Raw genomic sequence first — 20,720 nt, 5'->3', positions numbered from 1 at the left:
TTAGTGGACGACCTGCTCTACCTCCTGAGCCACAGCCGCCCCATGTTGTGAGCAGGAACTTTGGGGCACTAGTCCTTCAGGCTTGTAGAGTGACGTTTCCACCAGCCTGCACAAACTATTAGTAGTCCGCACACTTTGTTTTGCACATGTATTGATTGTGTTTGACGGAGCTGCTAATGAGGAACTGCTGACAGAAGTGCAGAGTGTGTTGCCAGATAGAGATGATGGTTTCCAGCCCCAAACCTGTTCAAAAATGACACAAGGGACTTTCAAAACCCACTCAAGCCCATTTCCCCCCCACACACAATGCAATCCAAAACAGCCTGATTGGGCGGAGAGCCGCACTCGATCTGGCAACACGGCCTGGCGTCTCAAAATATGGAAGAGCTCTTGTGAGGAAAGGCGAGTTACTGACCTGTAGCAATGTACTGTTGGCCAACCTGACCACAATGTGCTGTTATCCTATGTTTTTAAATTGTTTCTCTCAACGTGTGTGTGTGTGTGTGTGTGTGTGTGTGTGTGTGTGTGTGTGTGTGTGTGTGTGTGTGTGTGTGTGCGTGCGTGTGTGTGTGTGTGTGTGTGTTATATGGAGGAGCAGCCCGACACACAGAGAGCAGAGAGAGAGGCTGCAGAGTGATAATAAATGCTACATTGTTTTATCTGGTTCTAAATGAGCTTGTAGCCATTGTTTTCTTTTCTCTTCTCTTATGTGAGGCATGTTTTTTATGATACACGTTTTTTAGTATATTCTATTTGTGTATTATCGGATGTGATACATATTTTTTTTATGTATTCTATCGATTGTCTGTAATGTAATGTATATTGCTGTCTCGGAGCCCCAGGAAGACTAGCTGTCGTCTTGGCGTCAGCTAATGGGGGAACTATTTTAATAAACTAAAAAAACATGAATAGAAGCTTTGAATGTGGAAATAAAAGACATTGTGGAGTCATTAATAATGTTGTTTTCTCTATGTTGCCCACGGTCTGTTAAGGAGCCACTACAGTAAGTGCTAAAGTTAAGAAAACTGCTTTGTGGTGCCATTGACTTGCATGGAGTTGAACTGGGTTCGGAGTCTTTTTGGAGTCGGCTCGTACAGCAGATGTTAAGAGGAACTGGCGCTTCTTTAATGGCTTCAGAATTCCCCTGTGGTTTTGGCCACACGGTAACAACACGCTAACAACACGCCCAGGCACACACGCCACCTGCTACTGCTCCTGTTTGAAGGCCAGCAGCTGCTCCGGGTGTTTACCTCAAATGTAATTAAAGCACAACGTTCAAAGCCACTTGGAGCATGTGATCACGTGCAAGTTGACCTGAACAAAATCTGTTTTACAAAACGCTTTTCAAAGTTCAAAGCAATAGTGTGATCACAAGTGTGCAGCTGGCTTTTGTATTTTCCTATAGAGACACTGCGTAACGCATCATCATTCAGAAGCCACGCCGAAGACGGGGGAAAACAGAAACCCCCCCCTCCAATCCTGGCGTTCTTCTATGTCCCGTGCATGGTTGCGTGTTGCACAAAAATATCGTATATACGGAAGATGAACACTCCAACTTACTTCCTTGACAGCTAGATCCACATTTTTCTTCTCGCCAATTCTCAATGGCTTCCTTGTTTTGCTCAGGAGTACAAAAAAACTTTAACTGGCGATTTTTTTATATTTGTTGTCTGCGCAGCCCCACCACACAACAGCTTTTAGCTACTGTATGTTTAATTCAAGGAAAATGTGGTGTGTGGAAATGAACGGAGCTTTTCCCCCGTGATGGGCGTGGCCTATTTCATGCAGTGTCTCTATACACATTGCATACAGTATATTATGTTAATCCACCATTTTAAATCCATATGCTACATTCATATGCGAGTAGTCCCCCCTGCACACACACGGACACTAAAAATAAATGGAAATGACCGTGATCGTTTTTCATACTGCCAATTGCACTTATATAGTGTATATGCACCCTGGTCTTGTTCTGTTATACAAACCTGAAATCATTGTTTTAAACAAGGAGGAAAATGAGCTTCCAGCCTGAACAGCAGCTAACCTTTGAACAAATTGAGTTGCCGTGTTCCTGTTGTTTTTCGTCAATATGATTGTCACCTTTTCAGTACCTTAAAGGGCATTGCTTTGAATCGATTTACAATTTAGCCACAATGGGATGATTATCTTTTGAAAGGCCTTGTGGGATTTATTTTTTTAACCTAACAAAGCGCTTCTCCAATTGTCTGAGAACACAACCTTCTATTTCTGAGTATGAGAACTCTCAATATTAACATGCATTTGTATGCAAAGGGGTAAAATATCAGTGTCTCATGCAGCATCATCCTTCATGTCATTGTTTCATATAAAAATCTGTATGTTGAGGAAAAACAGGACCAGGCTAAGCCTAGTTAAGCCGGATCCAGTCTGCTGTCCACTGTTGTGCAAGTTCACATACTGTAAGAGCTAGCTCAAAGTTAAGTTTATAGTTCACAATTTTGAACTAAAATTTAGGCAGGATAAATCTGGGTGGGGACAGTGAAAAGCAGCGCTTGCCCCTCCCTCACTACCACCACTGAGGTGCCCTTGAGCAAGGCCATTAAACCCCAACCGCTCCAGTGGAGCTGATCAGTGGCCAGCAGATCAGACTGTGGTTGTACTGGTTAACTTCCAGGTGTGAATGTGTGTGTGACTAGGGTGCTCCTGAACAAGCGTAAACCTTTTAGACCGCACGTTTTCCCCCCGCTCCCCCAAACACCACCGATATGTCGCGAGTCACTAACCCTACCCATCGCTCGAATCCTGACTCTCTAGCACCTTCCTATCCCTACCCCCCCCCCAAATATCCTACCCACCCCTGACCTGTGTCATAGGCTTCATTCAGCTGCCTGCTGCTGCTCAACACCCACGCATGCATGCTTCAACCAGGGGGAGTCAGTCAGTCAGTCAGTCAGTCAGTCAGTCAGTCAGTCAGTCAGTCAGTCAGTAAGCGCCTGAGGCTCTTCTAGGCTGGCCCTCCTGATTCTGGGAAAAATGAATCAGAGGTCTGTGAAAAGGTTATACAAATGGACTTACAGAGTTGAAATGAGCTAATAGAAAATCCAATGGGCTATACTGTAACTTTTTGACATGGCAGAAGCATGGTCAGAATGTTGGTGTAACGTTAAGCACTTAATGCAGTACTTAAAGGAACACTCCGCCCATTTTCAAACAGCTTTGTATCATTAGAACATCAGTAGTATATCAGAAAACTGTAAACTGTTTTGAAGTCTGTCATTTAATTTGACAGTTATTGAGTGTTAAAGTGTGGACCAGTGACATCACTGGTCCACACTAACTCAAATTAATAACTCATTAACTCAAATCAACTCTCAATAACTGTCAAACTATTCATCATTCATCTAGTTTGACAGTTATTGAGAGTTGATTTGAGTTAATGCGTTATTAATTTGAGTTAGTGTGGACCAGTGATGTCACTGGTCCACACTTTAACACTCAATAATTGGCAAATTAAATGACAGACTTCAAAACCGTTTACAGTTTTCTGATACACTACTGATGTTCTAATGATACAAAGCTGGTTGAAAATGGGCGGAGTGTTCCTTTAATTACTCAGTAATTCTGTAACTTTTACTTTTGAACTTTGAGGAAACTTGTATTCTGGTAAAACAAATTTATCAGTGACCAAATTCATTCTATTTCCAACATTTATTTCATTCACTTCCTCCTGTAAAACAATTTCAGTTTGCACAAACTTGAATTGCAGGTTCCAGATCTGTTTGAAGAGTGAAATGCTCAACCGACATCAAGAAAAAAAGAAAAAGAAAAAAAAATGTTTTTCCTCTCAAGTGGAAATGTGAAAAATGATTTTCAAACCAGCTGCTTGTAGTTCTTTGAAAAGTGGGGGGCAGTTTAAAGGTTAATTTATACTTATTATAAAGTGTCGCTCAGCACATGGTCGCAGACGAAAAATAAAGTGTTGCTCATGGTGTTGCATTTATACTTCAGTGAAGAGAGGGAATGGAATGCACAGTGAAACCACCTCGGAGGCAAGATGTACTTGGCTGCAGCCGCATATAAACGACACACAACCACACAACTCACATCCTCTCTCTCTGGATAATTGGTCACGATGTTCTTTGTGATTTTCAAGAAGTCATACATCAAGGACAGGTTGATAAAAATAGCTGTCGGTGACACGTTCATTCATTTCAATTGAGTGAAAACCAAAACAAGGAAGTCAAGCGCGTGCCGTGCCGTCTATATAGCCAATCAGACTTGCGCGATACTATGACGTAGTCAGCGACACTAGACATTTCACTAGGTAGCAGACACTGCTCGCCGACACTTGAAAGTGTCGACTCAAGTCCTCATTTCTGTCTGCGTCTGCGACCGTTTCAAAAGTGTCGGCAGACAAAGCATAAATTGGGCTTAAGTCTTCCCCTGATGATGGACCCCCCATAATACATTGAGAAGTTGAAGCATTACGCTTCGTCTACTGATCTACTTCTACCCATGCATTGTGTCTTATGCAGACCTAACCTCTGCAACAAATGATGCATTGATGTGCGTGTGACTGTCCCCTTTCCCACTGCACAACATCACATTGAAACTACAAAGTAACATCACAAACATCCTGCAAGTTTAAAGACAGGAAAATACAGAATGCTATTTATAGACCAATGCTATCCCAACCTGTGAGCAATAGTGTATTGCAAGTCAGCTGCCAAATAATTGGCAAAACATTACGATTTGGATGAAAAAAAAGACAATTATGTATGAGAATGCATTTTCCATATTTGAATGATAGCGTTATTTAATTTGTGATCAGTTATTCGTTAATTAGCCTATTGGACACTTTTAGTTTCTGATTTCTGTGTGGCGCTGATGGACAGCTCCTTTTATTGTTCATATAAAACGGGCTCTGAAGAACACATTATTTGGCCTTGGTACTGTTTACAGGCAGATGTGGGCCGGTACTGTTTACAGGCAGATGTGGGCCGCGGACATTTTTTGAGATTTTCAAGTGGGCCATGAGTCCGAAAAGGTTTGGAACAGCTGTTACACACACACTTGATGAATGGTTAGAATACTGAAAGTACCACTGTAGAATACATGTTCCAATTTTCCTAAGGAAATACAGTTATTCTGAATCGTCTTTTTTGTTAGAGTGATAATTTTTTTCTCTATGTGGAAACTGACACGACACATGTCATAAACATGCTTCACGATGTACTATTTGCCATTTAATGGAGAGATAAGCAGTGGTGATAAAACAACATGTACGATTGCAATGTGAAGGTGGCAGCTCGGGAAATGAGAAAATGTCAGTTACCAAAGAATGTGGCCATTTGACTGTAGGACATTGCTACATTATGGCTGTAATGGGCCATGGCAGTGGGCAGTGTTTTGGACGTTTGAAATATGGCAGTGACCGACTATCAGAAATATTAACATTAAGTCTTAGTTGGCACTCTAAAGCTAGATGCTATGCTATGCTGGATAAAGCAAAAAAAAATGTTTTTTTTGCTCTATAGAGAAGGCAATAAACAATAATTTCTACTGAATGCAGACATGCAGCCATTTCTACAATTTCTACCCTATTCACATGAACTCAAAGTCACAAGAGCACAGGTTGCCTGAGAAACGAATGAACTCCAGAAAGGAATAAAGAAATAACAAATCACCAGCAATGATTAAAAAAAACAAAGACAAAGAAAAAATAAAATAAAAAAGAGCTAGCATAACATTTATTCCAAATTGAAAAACATCCCCAAGCTAATTATACCAAGTATTTAGTGCAAGTATAAGTACAGTCCAGCAGAGAATATGACTGAAGCTTATTAATCTGGAGTAGTTGCCATGGTAACACAGAGTAGGGAATAAAACCTGGGGGGGGAGGGGGGGTAATTTGAGGGGGTAGAATAGGTAGAATAACTCAATCAATTTCTCTGGGGAGCACTGATTTAAAAGGGGGGATACAATAACACAGGAAATAGATAGATAGGTCCGCATACACGCAATTTCTTTTGATATTATTCCACAGTTGTCTAGGTATTGTCAATCATGGCTTCTATTATTGCTTTAAAGTCGGTGGCAGGGATGTAGCTAGACGCGTCGTTCATCCATTGTTGCTCAGTGCAAGGCAGAAGGCCCGTGTTGTCTCATAATAACCAGTGAAAAGTTCCCAGTGGGGAAAGCTTTGGTGGACGCTGTAAATTGAAGGATAAATCTTTGTCAGCGTCGCAATAACAATTTCTTTAGTTGTTACACCGACTGTATTTCTTGTGGGGGGGTGGGGGGGGGGGGGGGCTCAACGGACAGGCCAATAGCCCAGGCAGCACAGTATGACGGATGTGGGAGCTACTGAGAGAACTCTCTCAACAGTTAGGAGATGAGAAGAGAAGAGATAAAAGCAAGATAACTGCTGTAGTGTCAGTGTTTGTCTTGCGTAGTGACAAACAGCCAAAAAAGACCAGTCAAATTACAGCACCTTTCCAACCCCCCTAATGATTCACCACGCCATCAGCCAACAATTGAGCCGGCTCATCTATTTAATTGGTTTATGACCCTGGCCCCGCCCCAGACGGGCCTGTCAAGACGCCTGGCACGGGAACTTTACCCATCGCCCTCCACTTGTAAATATGCCAGACATAAACCTCCCCTCGCACGGTTTACGATGTTCCATCTAAAAACAAACTAGGCGATATGAATCAAAGTCGGACGCGTGAAGTGCGCCGCATTCATAGTGAACTTTTCACCAACTAAAAATATATATTCATATGATATCACATGTACTGCACATAGGGTGAATGAAAGCACCACCGAAAAATAAAAAATAAAAAATAAAAATAAAACTACTATTATTCCACTACTTCCAATGGGGCTTACCATTTTTGTACCAGAACCAGTTCTTACTGGCCCATTATTTTGAGAAAACATTACAGATTTGGCACTATAGTGAATTGATATAGCTTGTCTTTATCTTTTTAAATCAAAATGTTGTCTTCCACGTGGTGAAGTTGTGTAGCTCATAGTCTCACACAAAAATGACAGGCTAAGCCAGACAGTGTCATAAACCCCCTCCGCCGATCTGGGGAGAGCCGTAGACACACACATGCTTCCTCCGACACATGTGCAGTTGTCAGCCGCTTCTTTTCACCTGACAGCGGGGGAGCGTCACCGGCAGCACGTAGCACGTGGGAGGATCACGCCATTCCCACCAGTTCCCTTCCGCCCCCGAACAAGAGCGATTCTAACCTTTTTGGCCCAAAGACACACGACAGTAAAGTACATAATATCCAAGACACACTAATTATTCGCAGCTGTAAACACAGCAAATACAATATTATGGATTGTATGGAAATGTCACATAAACCTAGTTTGATTATGAGGGCATGCAAATTCAAGGAGCTGTTTGGCAAGACACAAACAGCATGAGTTTGGAAGAAATTAATTATAATATATGTACTTTTTCCTCCCCAATATTGATTTTTTTATACACTTGAGCAGCATTTTGCTGCTTAACTAAACTTCCTGACACTCTAGCTGAGAAGTCCTGCGGTAAGCATCTTTGCAGAACTAAAACACTGTTACATTAGCCGGCACAAACAGTGTACAGCACATTATTCTAACAACTCAATACAAATGGGTGCAAGGAACTACTGGCCTATTCTCGTGAGATTTTTTTTTTTGGGATGAATTTCCCTCCGTAGCCACAAAAGTACACAAGTTCTCATGGGAAGACTACAGCAGCTCCCACACATCCAGCCACCAAGAGAAGGATGAACCAAGCATTACTATGGAGACAATTGTTGGCTGTCCATCTGAAGTCACTTAGTAGACATCTTCGGAGCTCCGCTAGCTGCTACATAGCTCCGCTTTAGCTGCCAAACAGGCAGAGATGAAAGTATAACTTGACACTTTTAATCAGTAGGCCTACCACTGCAATTGTGTTTAATACCAAAGTGTCTGCAATTATTTCCATCATCATCTGTCACACTCGCACGTGCGTACACACACAAGCAATGTATTGGTTGTTCATTTATTATTAATATTATATGCCTGTATATGTGCAAACCCAAAATGTAATAAATGCATCATTCAATCTATTGTAGGGAGACACATTTTCAAATTTCACATTTTGCCTGGAGCAACATGTTGGCACGGACCAGCCCTGGCCATAACCATCAAGATGGCACTAGCCTGACCGAATTGTCAACAACCACAACCTGACAGGATGATGCCTTACACTTACCATGCAGCCAGATGAGTCTAAGCGTCGGTCCGTAACACACTTGAAGTTCTTCTTGCAGCCACCGTTGTCTCTGGAGCAGTCACGCGCCGGCCCGAAGGATGCCAGGAGGTCATCCACTGTCTCAAAGTAAGTGGACAACATGGCCTCTTCCCTTGAAGAAGAAGAAGAAAACAAGTTTCAACACAAGATGCCTTTGCTTAGATGTTACCACTGTAAACATGGACAAATTACCACACGTGAAAATGTCTCTCACAACCTGGGGGGGATCACGCATGCTTCCTCCGATACATGTGCCAGCCGCTTCTTTTCACCTGACGGCGGGGAGCTTCACCGGCAGGACGTAGCACGTGAGAGGATCACGCTATTCCCACCAGAATTCCCTTCCACCCCGAACAGGTGCCCCCGACCGACCAGAGGAGGCGCTAGTGCAGCAACCTGGACACCTACCCCGATTCCGGCTTCCCACCCGCAGACACCAGCCAATCGTGCCTGTACGGACGCCCGACCAAGCCGGAGGAAACACAGGGGCGCGAACCTGCGACCCTCGTGTTGGTAGGCAGGGAATCTACCGCTACACTCCCCGGACGCCCTTGTCTCAATGTTGTTATTCAAGTGCCATACAGATGCTATTGAGAAGTGCACAGAGTGTTATGAAATGTCATAAACTTATTTTGGTCTGGTGGCTTTGATCCTTGTACACCTCTAACTAACTAATGTAATTGTAAAGTTGGCATTCTGTTGCACTCAGAGCAGCATCTTAATGCCTAAAATAGTGCATATAAATGTAATAATAAAAACATTAAGACAACATATTTGACTGAAAACACAAAAAGCTCTCTCCATGATGTGATTATAACTAAATCCATCCCCAGCCCATCACGATAACATCATTATTTTCATTTCTTCATTACAGAACAATACAGTTGTATTATTGATAACCGATGTATTCTTCCATAAGCCTTAGTATTAGTGTGTGTCTGGCAGAGCATTGCAAACCTTTTCATTCATTTGGAGAGCACACAACTTTTGATTCCTGTTTAGAGGCTGAACAGCAGTCTTCCCAGATTTGTTTATTTATTTAGTTATTTTTGCTGTAGTTCTGCTACAGTGTAGCCCATGGATGCTATGGTTACAGTCCTGCTGAAATGTTTTTTGGCAGAAGCTTGCAAATTAACTTGTTATTCAAATCATTTTAAATCAATATTTCATGTCAAATTATTTTCTTTGGTAAGTAGCCAATGTAATAAATGAGACAATGTACAGTACAGGGAGCGCTCATTATTGCAAAAACTAGCCCAGACTTGGTGAATGAAGACTCTGTCGCAAAGTGGACAGCTCGCTGTATAATAGACTCTAGACACTATACTGTATTATAATAGACTCTAGACACTATACTGTATTATATTGATACCCTAGTCAGGTTGTCAAATAAAGTATTTATAGTGTGATTCCCATCGCAAAGGGTTTTCTGAATTTAGTCAATGCATGGTTCCTACAGCTTAAGGCAAATTAGATTTAACACTTTTAAGACACTTTTTTAAATGCCGTTTGGAATCAAATTTAAGACCAACTATAGAATAACCAAAATGGAATAAAAAACAACAACATTTACATCAACAAGATCAACATTAAAATAATCTCAGCAGTTTCAACATCAGCATCATTATAATCAGCTCCATCAGACGTGGGACGTGTACAGTAAGGTGGACTTTGAGTACACATTTGACCATTTCAGACTAGGGCCCATATTAGAATCCAGGCATAATCAGTCATCATATATCACATGAGACAGAATCTCAATAAGTTTGAAAATTAGGCCAAGTATTTATTTCTTCTATGTAAGTTAAAAAAATATATCTGGGCATCTTTGTACTATTGTCAGAATGCAGCCAAAAAGTACCAAATGAAGCCCTCCATCTCACACTCCATTTTGTAGCTGAATAGCAGCGTTCCATCTGCAGACATCTTTAAAGATATTTTGTAAAAGTGTTTACTTAGGTATTAGAGCACTTGGCATACGGCAATAACTGCAGTGTGGAGAGAGCAAAGTCGCAATTTAGCCTTCTCCTCAAGGCTGGAAGGAGCAGAGCAGAGATCGAACAAAAGAAAGGGAGACTGACTGACATATTACTTCTTATGCTTAAGGGCAGGAAAAAAAACATGATCCGGAACTTTGAATGTGAATAGTGAGTGAGTGAGTAGCAAATACATGTGTGCAGGGAATATGCAATGAGAGTGTCAGCTTTTGAGAAATAATCAGAACAAAAATGTTAGCATCGCTTTAGGCAGTTTTTCATGGAAATCACTGGTATTGCTGGGCGAGCACAGGTAAACAACACCCGCAGGAAGAGAGGAGTGGTTATCAAAGCAGCAAAACACTGCCTGTAGAGAGAGTGTGTGTGTGTGTGTGTGTGTGTGTGTGTGTGTGTGTGTGTGTGTGTGCGTGCGTGTGCGTGTGTGTGTGCGTGTGGGTGTTTGTCAGAGACAGATATTTGATACAGACAGTGCGACAGAGCATGGTGACAGGTAAGGTGACAGAGCATGTAACTGTAGGGAGGGTGGGGAGGAGCAGGCATGACAGTGGCACATCAGGGCAAGGAAGATATTTCTGACTTTCTCGAAGTGTCCTAATGTGACAGAGTATTATTCCCCCCCCCTAGGCATAGGCATAGTCACAGTACACGCACGCACGTGCACGCACGCACGTACTCACACGCAATAACGTTATTGCCATTACACGCTGAAGGGCTTTGGCTCGAAACGGCCATTGTGTGTGGCAATAAATCTTTAAACTTGGGAGTGCTGTCCATTACGTTTTTTTGATTAGACATTGTTTTTGGGGGATCCAGCACCCAGTTTATATAGCCTGCTACAAAGTCAGGAGTTGAGCGCGTTATCTTTGATTTTCTACTTGCTTGATTAACCAATACTGTGTGGAGGGCCACATATAGTATATTTTGAGAGACAAGCCGAGGGCAACCAAAAATCGGTCCACGGGCCGCAATTGGCCCCCGGGCCGGACTTTGGACATGCCTGCATGGTTTAAATGAATACATTCTTCTTTTTACCCAAGTGTGCAAGAAGCTTCCTTAGCATGTGGTTGGGGGGTGTTCGTTCACAAACACCCAACAAACATTTTTAGACCGGTAAAATATGTTGTTGTTCCACAAAGGAATTGACTGCAGTACAAAACAGTCCAATTTAGTGTGTGACCATCTGCCTACATCTCACCTTCTTTTTTAGAGTCACTGAATAGGTGCAAAGAAGGCTGACTCACTACACCACCACCTTGACACAGTCAAACATGAACCACAAAAACACATTCTTATTATTATTATTATTATTATTATTTAGTAGTACTATTTGTATTATTATTATTATTATTATTATTATTATTATTATTATTATTATTATTAGGGGTTCGAGCCCTGAAGGGGCTGAAACCCTATTGTTTTTGTAAATCCGAATAAATTCTTCTTCTTCTTGTTGTTCATCTGCCCCAACGCAAATTCCCGTGAGTTGGTAAATGGTAGAGACCTGACATTTGGCCCAATGACAGATATTGTTGGCAGGTAGCTGCTCAAGAAAGATTTTTCGAATCGCCCTGAAGGTGGCGCTATAATCCACGGTTTTACGTTAAAGGCCATCACTTCCACGCCGTTGGTCCGATTTTCAAACTTTTTTTTTCCAGATGTTCAGGTGGACCTGCTCTACAAATTTGCCATAAGGACCCTCAATGTCCGCCTGGAAAGTTTTTGAGATATTTGGAAAAGTTTGGAAAACACATTTTTTGCATCTCCTCCTAGACCGTTGGACCGATTTGCACCAGACTCGCCAGGAAGCATCTATGGAGCAAGCTCTACAATCGTGATTGGTGGATTTTTGAAAGCTACTTTAGTTTCGGAGATATTGATCGTTAAAGTTGAGAGGGGCGTGGCCTCACAGCTAAATTGTCATAACTTCATGACCGATTAAGGAATCTTCAGGAAACTTGCAGGAGGTCTTCGGAGACCATCCCAGACCATGCGTGTCAAATTTGGTGCAATTCCACCAAAAGGGGGCGCTATAGCAGCATTCAGTACCTGTACCTTCTAAATTGTTTGATTTTGAAGGGCGGCAGGAAGTGCTGATTCATTGCCATTATGGCCAGCCTTCCTTCTTGTATGACACTTGTCACTTGTCACTTGTCACTTGTCACTTGTCACTTGTCACTTGTCACTTGTCACTTGTCACTTGTCACTTGTCACTTGTCACTTGTCACTTGTCACTTGTCACTTGTCACTTGACGCACGCACGCTATTGTACAGACAAGAGACACACCTATACTTGTATCACAGTGGGTATATCACTCATGGTCTCGCTCTAATTTCCATACTGTATGTTTTCAGCAGCTCCAACTCTTCTCTGTTAAAAACCAAATGCTAAAAGTGTACTGGAAACAGGAATCCGGTGAGATTTGACCAGATAAATAGAGCTTAAGAGCAACTCTGAGCAGCAGTGTTGCATGTTGGGTAGAGCAGTGTTGCATGTTGGGTAGAGAGCATGATATACACTTGTCGCCAACCATGGGAGGCCTGTCTGTTCTGTTAGCTGATGTGTTACTGTAGCATGGAAACATGTCCAGAAAACAATGAACTGAACCCATGGGTAAGTGTCACCACTTTGTGGTTGTTCATTATATACAGCCAGCTGGGTTTGAAAACATAATGGAAGAGATAGCCTAGTGTGAATAGCCTAGTGTGAATGGAGGCTGTTAGCCACAACAACTGTGCCTCATAGGCTAACCTCAGCCAGCCAAAACAAACACCTTGTCCCCCTGGCGTTAGGACACACTGTTCATCAATGTTTGGGACTAGTTGCAACAAGCTAATTGAGCTAATGCTAGCGTTAGGCCAGCGTTTCTCAACTGGTGGGTAGCGTCGCGGGGCCGTTTTGATTGGGTCGCGGACATTGACTTTTTTTTTTTTTTTTTTTTCCATTTGTTAAATTCAGATTATTGAAACTGGATTAGCCTGACCAGTTTTACTTGTTTAACAAGCTGAAGCATATGCTCTGCCTGTAATTCAAGAGAAGTCTGCCTTTTCATTTCATTTTTAATTTTAGTTCAATTCAGATGATTGAAACTGGATTAGCATGGCCCCAGTTTAATTAAAAGTTATGACCAGTTTAACTAAAAAGCATATAGCCTGCCTGTGATTCAAGAAAAGTCTGCCTTTTTATTTAATATTAGTTAAATTCAGACTATTGAAACTAGATTAGCATGACCAGGTTAACTTCAAGGAGGATGTCCTAGTCAGAATCAGAAGCTTTGTCATCTGCGCAAGGCTTGAACCCCGCCCATCGCCGCTTGCGGCTATATTTATTATTGTTATTATTATTATTATTAGTATTAGTATTATTATTGTTATTGTTATTATTATTATTATTATTGTTATTATTATTATTATTAGTATTAGTATTATTATTGTTATTGTTATTATTATTATTATTATTGTTATTATTATTATTATTATTAGTATTAGTATTATTATTGTTATTGTTATTGTTATTATTATTATTATTATTATTATTATTATTATTATTTTTAGTAGTAGTAGTAGTAGTAGTAGTAATAGTATTATTATTATTATTTTTACTAAAACATAATCCTGCTTTGACGTCTGTGTAGAAAGTGTACTGTAGATGTAGATGGATGATATAAAGTTAATCACAGAAGTGGGAAAAACACTGTTTCTACAAAGAAATCATTTAAAAAGATAGGACTTGAGATGATATTGCTTTTATCTGTAACTAAAGCATATGTTCACTGGTGTACTGCACCTTACTGCTGGGCGGGGGCTGCTGAACCACGTAGAAAAAGTACTTTCTGGTCTGAACAGCCCAGCTGCAACTCGTACGTAATTCTACCACGCATCTCTTCTGCTCTGAAGATAAATTGCTGCTATATTGCTGTTGCTGCATCGCAGAGAAACTTCAGAGCAGATCATATTTATTTATTATATGGGTCAAACTTTTTTCCAGTCGAGGGTGCCGGAACACTGTTCTCTGCAGCTTAACCCCTGTTGCTGAATATGCCAACAGCTGTGTGGAGGTCACACAAGGCAATTGCTGGTGTTACCAACTGGCTTGACTCCACTGCTGTTGGGTGGTTGGAGGGGAATTCTGATGATTGTGGTGAAGCATGGCCAGACTGGCAGAGCGAATGCTGAGAGATCCCTGTCTTTGATGAATTGACTGCTTGCTGATGTTAGCAACATGCTAGCCTCCTTACTGAAGACAGAGCATGATGTTAGCAACATGCTACAGCATCCTTACTGACGACAGCGCATGATGTTAGCAACATGCTACAGCCTCCTTACTGACGACAGAGCATGATGTTAGCAACATGCTACAGCCTCCTTACTGACGACAGCGCATGATGTTAGCAACATGCTACAGCCTCCTTACTGAAGACAGAGCATGATGTTAGCAACATGCTACAGCCTCCTTACTGAAGACAGAGCATGATGTTAGCAACATGCTACAGCCTCCTTACTGAAGACAGAGCATGATGTTAGCAACATGCTACAGCCTCCTTACTGACGACAGAGCATGATGTTAGCAACATGCTACAGCCTCCTTACTGACGACAGCGCATGATGTTAGCAACATGCTACAGCCTCCTTACTGAAGACAGAGCATGATGTTAGCAACATGCTACAGCCTCCTTACTGACGACAGCGCATGATGTTAGCAACATGCTACAGCCTCCTTACTGAAGACAGCGCATGATGTTAGCAACATGCTACAGCCTCCTTACTGAAGACAGAGCATGATGTTAGCAACATGCTACAGCCTCCTTACTGAAGACAGAGCATGATGTTAGCAACATGCTACAGCCTCCTTACTGACGACAGCGCATGATGTTAGCAACATGCTACAGCCTCCTTACTGAAGACAGAGCATGATGTTAGCAACATGCTACAGCCTCCTTACTGACGACGGGGACTGCCCCCTAGTCCGATACCTCACGAGTCCGATACCTCACGAGTCCGACACCTCATGGTTTTGGGTTAGGGTCTGGGGGAGGTTAGGTTTAGGCGTGGGGGTGGGAGAGGTTAGGTTTTGGGTTAGGGTCTGGGGGAGGTTAGGTTTAGGCGTGGGGGTGGGAGAGGTTAGGTTTTGGGTTAGGGTCTGGGGGAAGTTAGCCTCTTTTTTCAGACTCGTGAGGTGTCGGACTCGTGAGGTATCGGACTCGTGCCATGGCACCACTGACGACAGCGCATGATGTTAGCAACATGCTACAGCCTCCTTACTGACGACAGCGCATGATGTTAGCAACATGCTACAGCCTCCTTACTGACGACAGAGCATGATGTTAGCAACACGCTACAACCTCCTTACTGAAGACAGAGCATGATGTTAGCAACACGCTACAACCTCCTTACTGAAGACAGAGCATGATGTTAGCAACATGCTACAACCTCCTTACTGAAGACAGAGCATGATGTTAGCAACACGCTACAACCTCCTTACTGAAGACAGCGCATGATGTTAGCAACATGCTACAACCTCCTTACTGAAGACAGAGCATGATGTTAGCAACACGCTACAACCTCCTTACTGACGACAGCGCATGATGTTAGCAACATGCTACAGCCTCCTTACTGAAGACGGAGCATGATGTTAGCAACATGCTACAACCTCCTTACTGACGACAGCGCATGATGTTAGCAACACGCTACAGAGGGAATTGTTTGCTATTTGTAAAAATAACAACAAAACACATGCAAAAAAAAATAAGGATAAATAATGCTGAGTGGACTTGTTTGTAAATGGCTGATCGTTAGTTGATTGTCTTATAGCCTGCACCAGAGGTTAGAGGGATAAGCAATAATGTCTAAAGCGGCTCTCCTTGTCTGGCAGATCTTGTTATCTTAAAAGGATCGGAGCATATACCTCTCATCAGCCTCGCTGGCTTATTGGAACACATTGTTTGGATCATACCATTACAATTGGACTCCAGACCCATGTTGCAATGCTTCCCATAGAAAGGGCCAGACGGCAAACAATCATCGTCTGCCAACCTCTCTCCAACAAATCCACTTTGATCAAGTCACTCGGGTAAGTACTTTAATCTACACGAAAGCTTCTTATCATTCAGTCCAGATAGGAGGCAATAGGAGGAACATGTAGCAGGATCCTTGTCTTGATTTAATGATTTGAGAGTAGCGCTTTGAGAGCTAGTCACCCCTAAGGTGGCTTTGTTCAAATGTGGGTCCTCATCACAAAATACACAAGAACAGATATGGGTATATAAGATATATTATGAGAGAGAGAGAGAGAGAGAGAGAGAGAGAGAGAGAGAGAGAGAGAGAGAGAGAGAGAGAGGTGTGTGTGTGTGTGTGTGTGTGTGTGTGTGTGTGTGTGTGTGTGTGCGTGTGCGTGTGCGTGTGCGTGTGCGTGTGTGTGTGTGTGTGGAGGGTCCCACCCCACCAGGATCTGTGCAGTGCAGGTGAGGATGGACGACACAAAGCTAATCCCTAAAGTGGAAAAGTACACTGAGCCAACAGCATTGTTGCTATAAAGACAATGGTGGGGTGTTGTTTTTTCATTCTCTATTTTCAGTGGGACCACCCTCACAACACTCCTCTGTGTGGTGCGTGTTTACTCCGGGCAGGGACCACACTCACAACACTCCTCTGTGTGGTGTGTGTTTACTCCAGCAGGGACCACACTCACAACACTCCTCTGTGTGGTGTGTGTTTACTGCAGCAGGGACCACACTCACAACACTCCTCTGTGTGGTGTGTGTTTACTGCAGCAGGGACCACACTCACAACACTCCTCTGTGTGGTGTGTGTTTACTCCATCAGGGACCACACTCACAACACTCCTCTGTGTGGTGTGTGTTTACTGCAGCAGGGACCACCCTCACAACACTCCTCTGTGTGGTGTGTGTTTACTCCAGCAGGGACCACACTCACAACACTCCTCTGTGTGGTGTGTGTTTACTCCAGCAGGGACCACCCTCACAACACTCCTCTGCAAGGGAGCTGGAAGGTGGGTGCTGAGGGTGCTGCAGCACCCCCTGGTGGCAAGAGATGGGATTTTCGAAATTGTTGGATTTGGCTGTCTTGTGTTTATAACAGCAATAAAATGCATTAAAAAACAGTTTGTGCTTCCCAGCTCTAATCTTATTTCATACGCTCTCTCTTCAAAAGTGTTTGATTTTCATCATAATCTGGTTTTCCATAATAATAATAATAATTGCTGTCTGTTGTAGTGTAAAACGACTAAAGGGAGAGCAGGTGCTTACATGAAAGTGAGTGAGAAAAGGAGAAGATACTGAATAATGACAGATAACAGTATAATCCTAATGTTAATTTAATATTAAATATTCCTCTAAATATGGCTAAAAGTCCAAAAAACGTCAAATTTTCTTTGGCGCTGCCCTTGTGGGCAGCACCGAGAGTCCCTTCCTTACAGCACCCCCTACCTAAACGTACTTCCAGCGCCACTGCTCCTCTGTGTGGTGTGTGGTGTGTGTTTACTCCGGGCAGGGACCACACTCACAACACACCTCTGTGTGGTGTGTGTTTACTCCAGCAGGGACCACACTCACAACACTCCTCTGTGTGGTGTGTGTTTACTCCAGCAGGGACCACACTCACAACACTCCTCTGTGTGGTGTGTGTTTACTCCAGCAGGGACCACACTCACAACACTCCTCTGTGTGGTGCGTGTTTACTCCAGGCAGGGACCACACTCACAACACTCCTCTGTGTGGTGCGTGTTTACTCCAGGCAGGGACCACACTCACAACACTCCTCTTTGTGGTGTGTGTTTACTCCAGGCAGGGACCACACTCACAACACTCCTCTGTGTGGTGTGTGTTTACTCCAGGCAGGGACCACACTCACAACACTCCTCTGTGTGGTGTGTGTTTACTCCAGCAGGGACCACACTCACAACACTCCTCTGTGTGGTGTGTGTTTACTCCAGCAGGGACCACCCTCACAACACTCCTCTGTGTGGTGTGTGTTTACTCCATCAGGGACCACACTCACAACACTCCTCTGTGTGGTGTGTGTTTACTCCAGCAGGGACCACCCTCACAACACTCCTCTGTGTGGTGTGTGTTTACTCCAGCAGGGACCACACTCACAACACTCCTCTGTGTGGTGTGTGTTTACTCCAGCAGGGACCACACTCACAACACTCCTCTGTGTGGTGTGTGTTTACTCCAGCAGGGACCACACTCACAACACTCCTCTGTGTGGTGTGTGTTTACTCCAGCAGGGACCACACTCACAACACTCCTCTGTGTGGTGCGTGTTTACTCCTGCAGGGACCACCCTCACAACACTCCTCTGTGTGGTGCGTGTTTACTCCAGGCAGGGACCACACTCACAACACTCCTCTTTGTGGTGTGTGTTTACTCCAGGCAGGGACCACACTCACAACACTCCTCTGTGTGGTGAGTGTTTACTCCAGGCAGGGACCACACTCACAACACTCCTCTGTGTGGTGTGTGTTTACTCCAGGCAGGGACCACACTCACAACACTCCTCTGTGTGGTGTGTGTTTACTCCAGCAGGGACCACACTCACAACACTCCTCTGTGTGGTGTGTGTTTACTCCAGCAGGGACCACACTCACAACACTCCTCTGTGTGGTGTGTGTTTACTCCAGCAGGGACCACACTCACAACACTCCTCTGTGTGGTGTGTGTTTACTCCAGCAGGGACCACACTCACAACACTCCTCTGTGTGGTGTGTGTTTACTCCAGCAGGGACCACACTCACAACACTCCTCTGTGTGGTGTGTGTTTACTCCAGCAGGGACCACACTCACAACACTCCTCTGTGTGGTGTGTGTTTACTCCAGCAGGGACCACACTCACAACACTCCTCTGTGTGGTGTGTGTTTACTCCAGCAGGGACCACACTCACAACACTCCTCTGTGTGGTGTGTGTTTACTCCAGCAGGGACCACACTCACAACACTCCTCTGTGTGGTGCGTGTTTACTCCAGGCAGGGACCACACTCACAACACTCCTCTGTGTGGTGCGTGTTTACTCCAGGCAGGGACCACACTCACAACACTCCTCTTTGTGGTGTGTGTTTACTCCAGGCAGGGACCACACTCACAACACTCCTCTGTGTGGTGCGTGTTTACTCCAGGCAGGGACCACACTCACAACACTCCTCTGTGTGGTGCGTGTTTACTGCTGTGAGGCACGGACAGAGCCATCTCTGCTCTGCATATAATAGTGGGATGTGATTCAGGGCACAGCGGGGCTGTTTGAAGCAGGCCTCAGATGAGAGGATGCTGGCTAAGAGAACATCCCACCACACGAGGCGCTTTGCCAATTGTCTCCGGAGGAAGTCAGAGATTCACATTTTGAGTTTACGTCTACGCATTTAGCAGGGCCCACATGTGCTGTAACAGTTCAAAACGAATATGTACCGCCGCACCCCTTAGTTACTTACAACTGTAGCAAAGCTATAAATTAATACAAGCACGATGTGACTTAAACTCCATACAATTCTAAAAAATGATGCAGTTAAAATAGTTTGATCTATCTTTGGTCTCTTATATTGTCAGTTATTATGACTGCAATGAAAGAGAAACACTGTAGCTGCACAAAACACATTTGCGCATGGGCTTTCAAAGAAAGATGGATGGAATGAATACGCATACAGAACGCACATAAACATGTCCACACAAATACATACTTTATACGAAGGCATACACATCGTTATTCATCTGCCCTTATCGTGTCCTGTGTGAGAAGAGAGAGAGAGAGAGAGAGAGAGGGAGAGAGAGAGAGAGAGAGAGAGAGAGAGGAGAGAGAGAGAGAGAGAGAGAGAGAGAGAGGGAGAGAGAGAGAGAGAGAGAGAGGGAGAGAGAGGGAGAGAGAGAGAGAGAGAGAGAGAGAGAGAGAGAGAGAGAGGGAGAGAGAGAGAGAGAGAGATAGGGAGAGAGAGAGAGAGAGATAAAGAGAGAGACAGAGAGAGAGAGAGATAGATTGAGCCCTGCGTGGGGAGTGCACTGCTGGAGTCAAAAGAGTAATTAATGTGAAGTGTGAATTATTGATGCGTTATGCGTGGGTTGTCTCAAAGCCCTGCTGGGGCCTTCAACTGACCACATGGTACAGAAGGTTAAAGGTCACGGCTTCAGTTTGAATTGCACTGCCACCCTTGAAAGTCTTTATGTCAATAGGTCATCGGTGGATAAAAAATCCTATGGGGGAAAAATGCAAGTGGTTCCGAGTGTAAAGCCATGAATATTATGTTAGACAGTGTGTTTTCATTCACATCTGGTTTGCCCCTATAGGATGTGTATATTTATTTGACTACTGTACTAGGAAGAAATATGTAAAAATAAAAACAAAAAGGGGGAAGAAATCACTTCAGAATCAAAGTGAGCTAACGAAGGTAGACTAGACGGACAACTCCAAAAGATTCGATTTTTCTGTTAATCATCGTTTCAATAAC

General features: G+C 43.5%; 1 protein-coding gene across 1 annotated transcript in view; it reads right to left on the bottom strand.

Moving 5' to 3' along the window:
- Nucleotides 1-20,720, bottom strand: part of astn2 (astrotactin 2) — a gene marked incomplete at both ends in the record, with an annotated part of 632,381 nt that overhangs the window by 253,708 nt on the left and 357,953 nt on the right. The window contains one exon of the mRNA XM_083657387.1: nt 8,237-8,387. Coding sequence (XP_083513513.1) covers nt 8,237-8,387 — 151 coding nt within the window. The remainder of the gene's footprint in view (nt 1-8,236; nt 8,388-20,720) is intronic.

Source organism: Poromitra crassiceps (genome assembly GCF_964638095.1).
Source record: "Poromitra crassiceps genome assembly, chromosome: 21".
NCBI classification, from domain to species: domain Eukaryota; kingdom Metazoa; phylum Chordata; class Actinopteri; order Beryciformes; family Melamphaidae; genus Poromitra; species Poromitra crassiceps.
The sequence above is the reverse complement of the archived record's forward strand: the minus strand, read 5'-3'. Positions and strand labels throughout refer to the sequence as shown.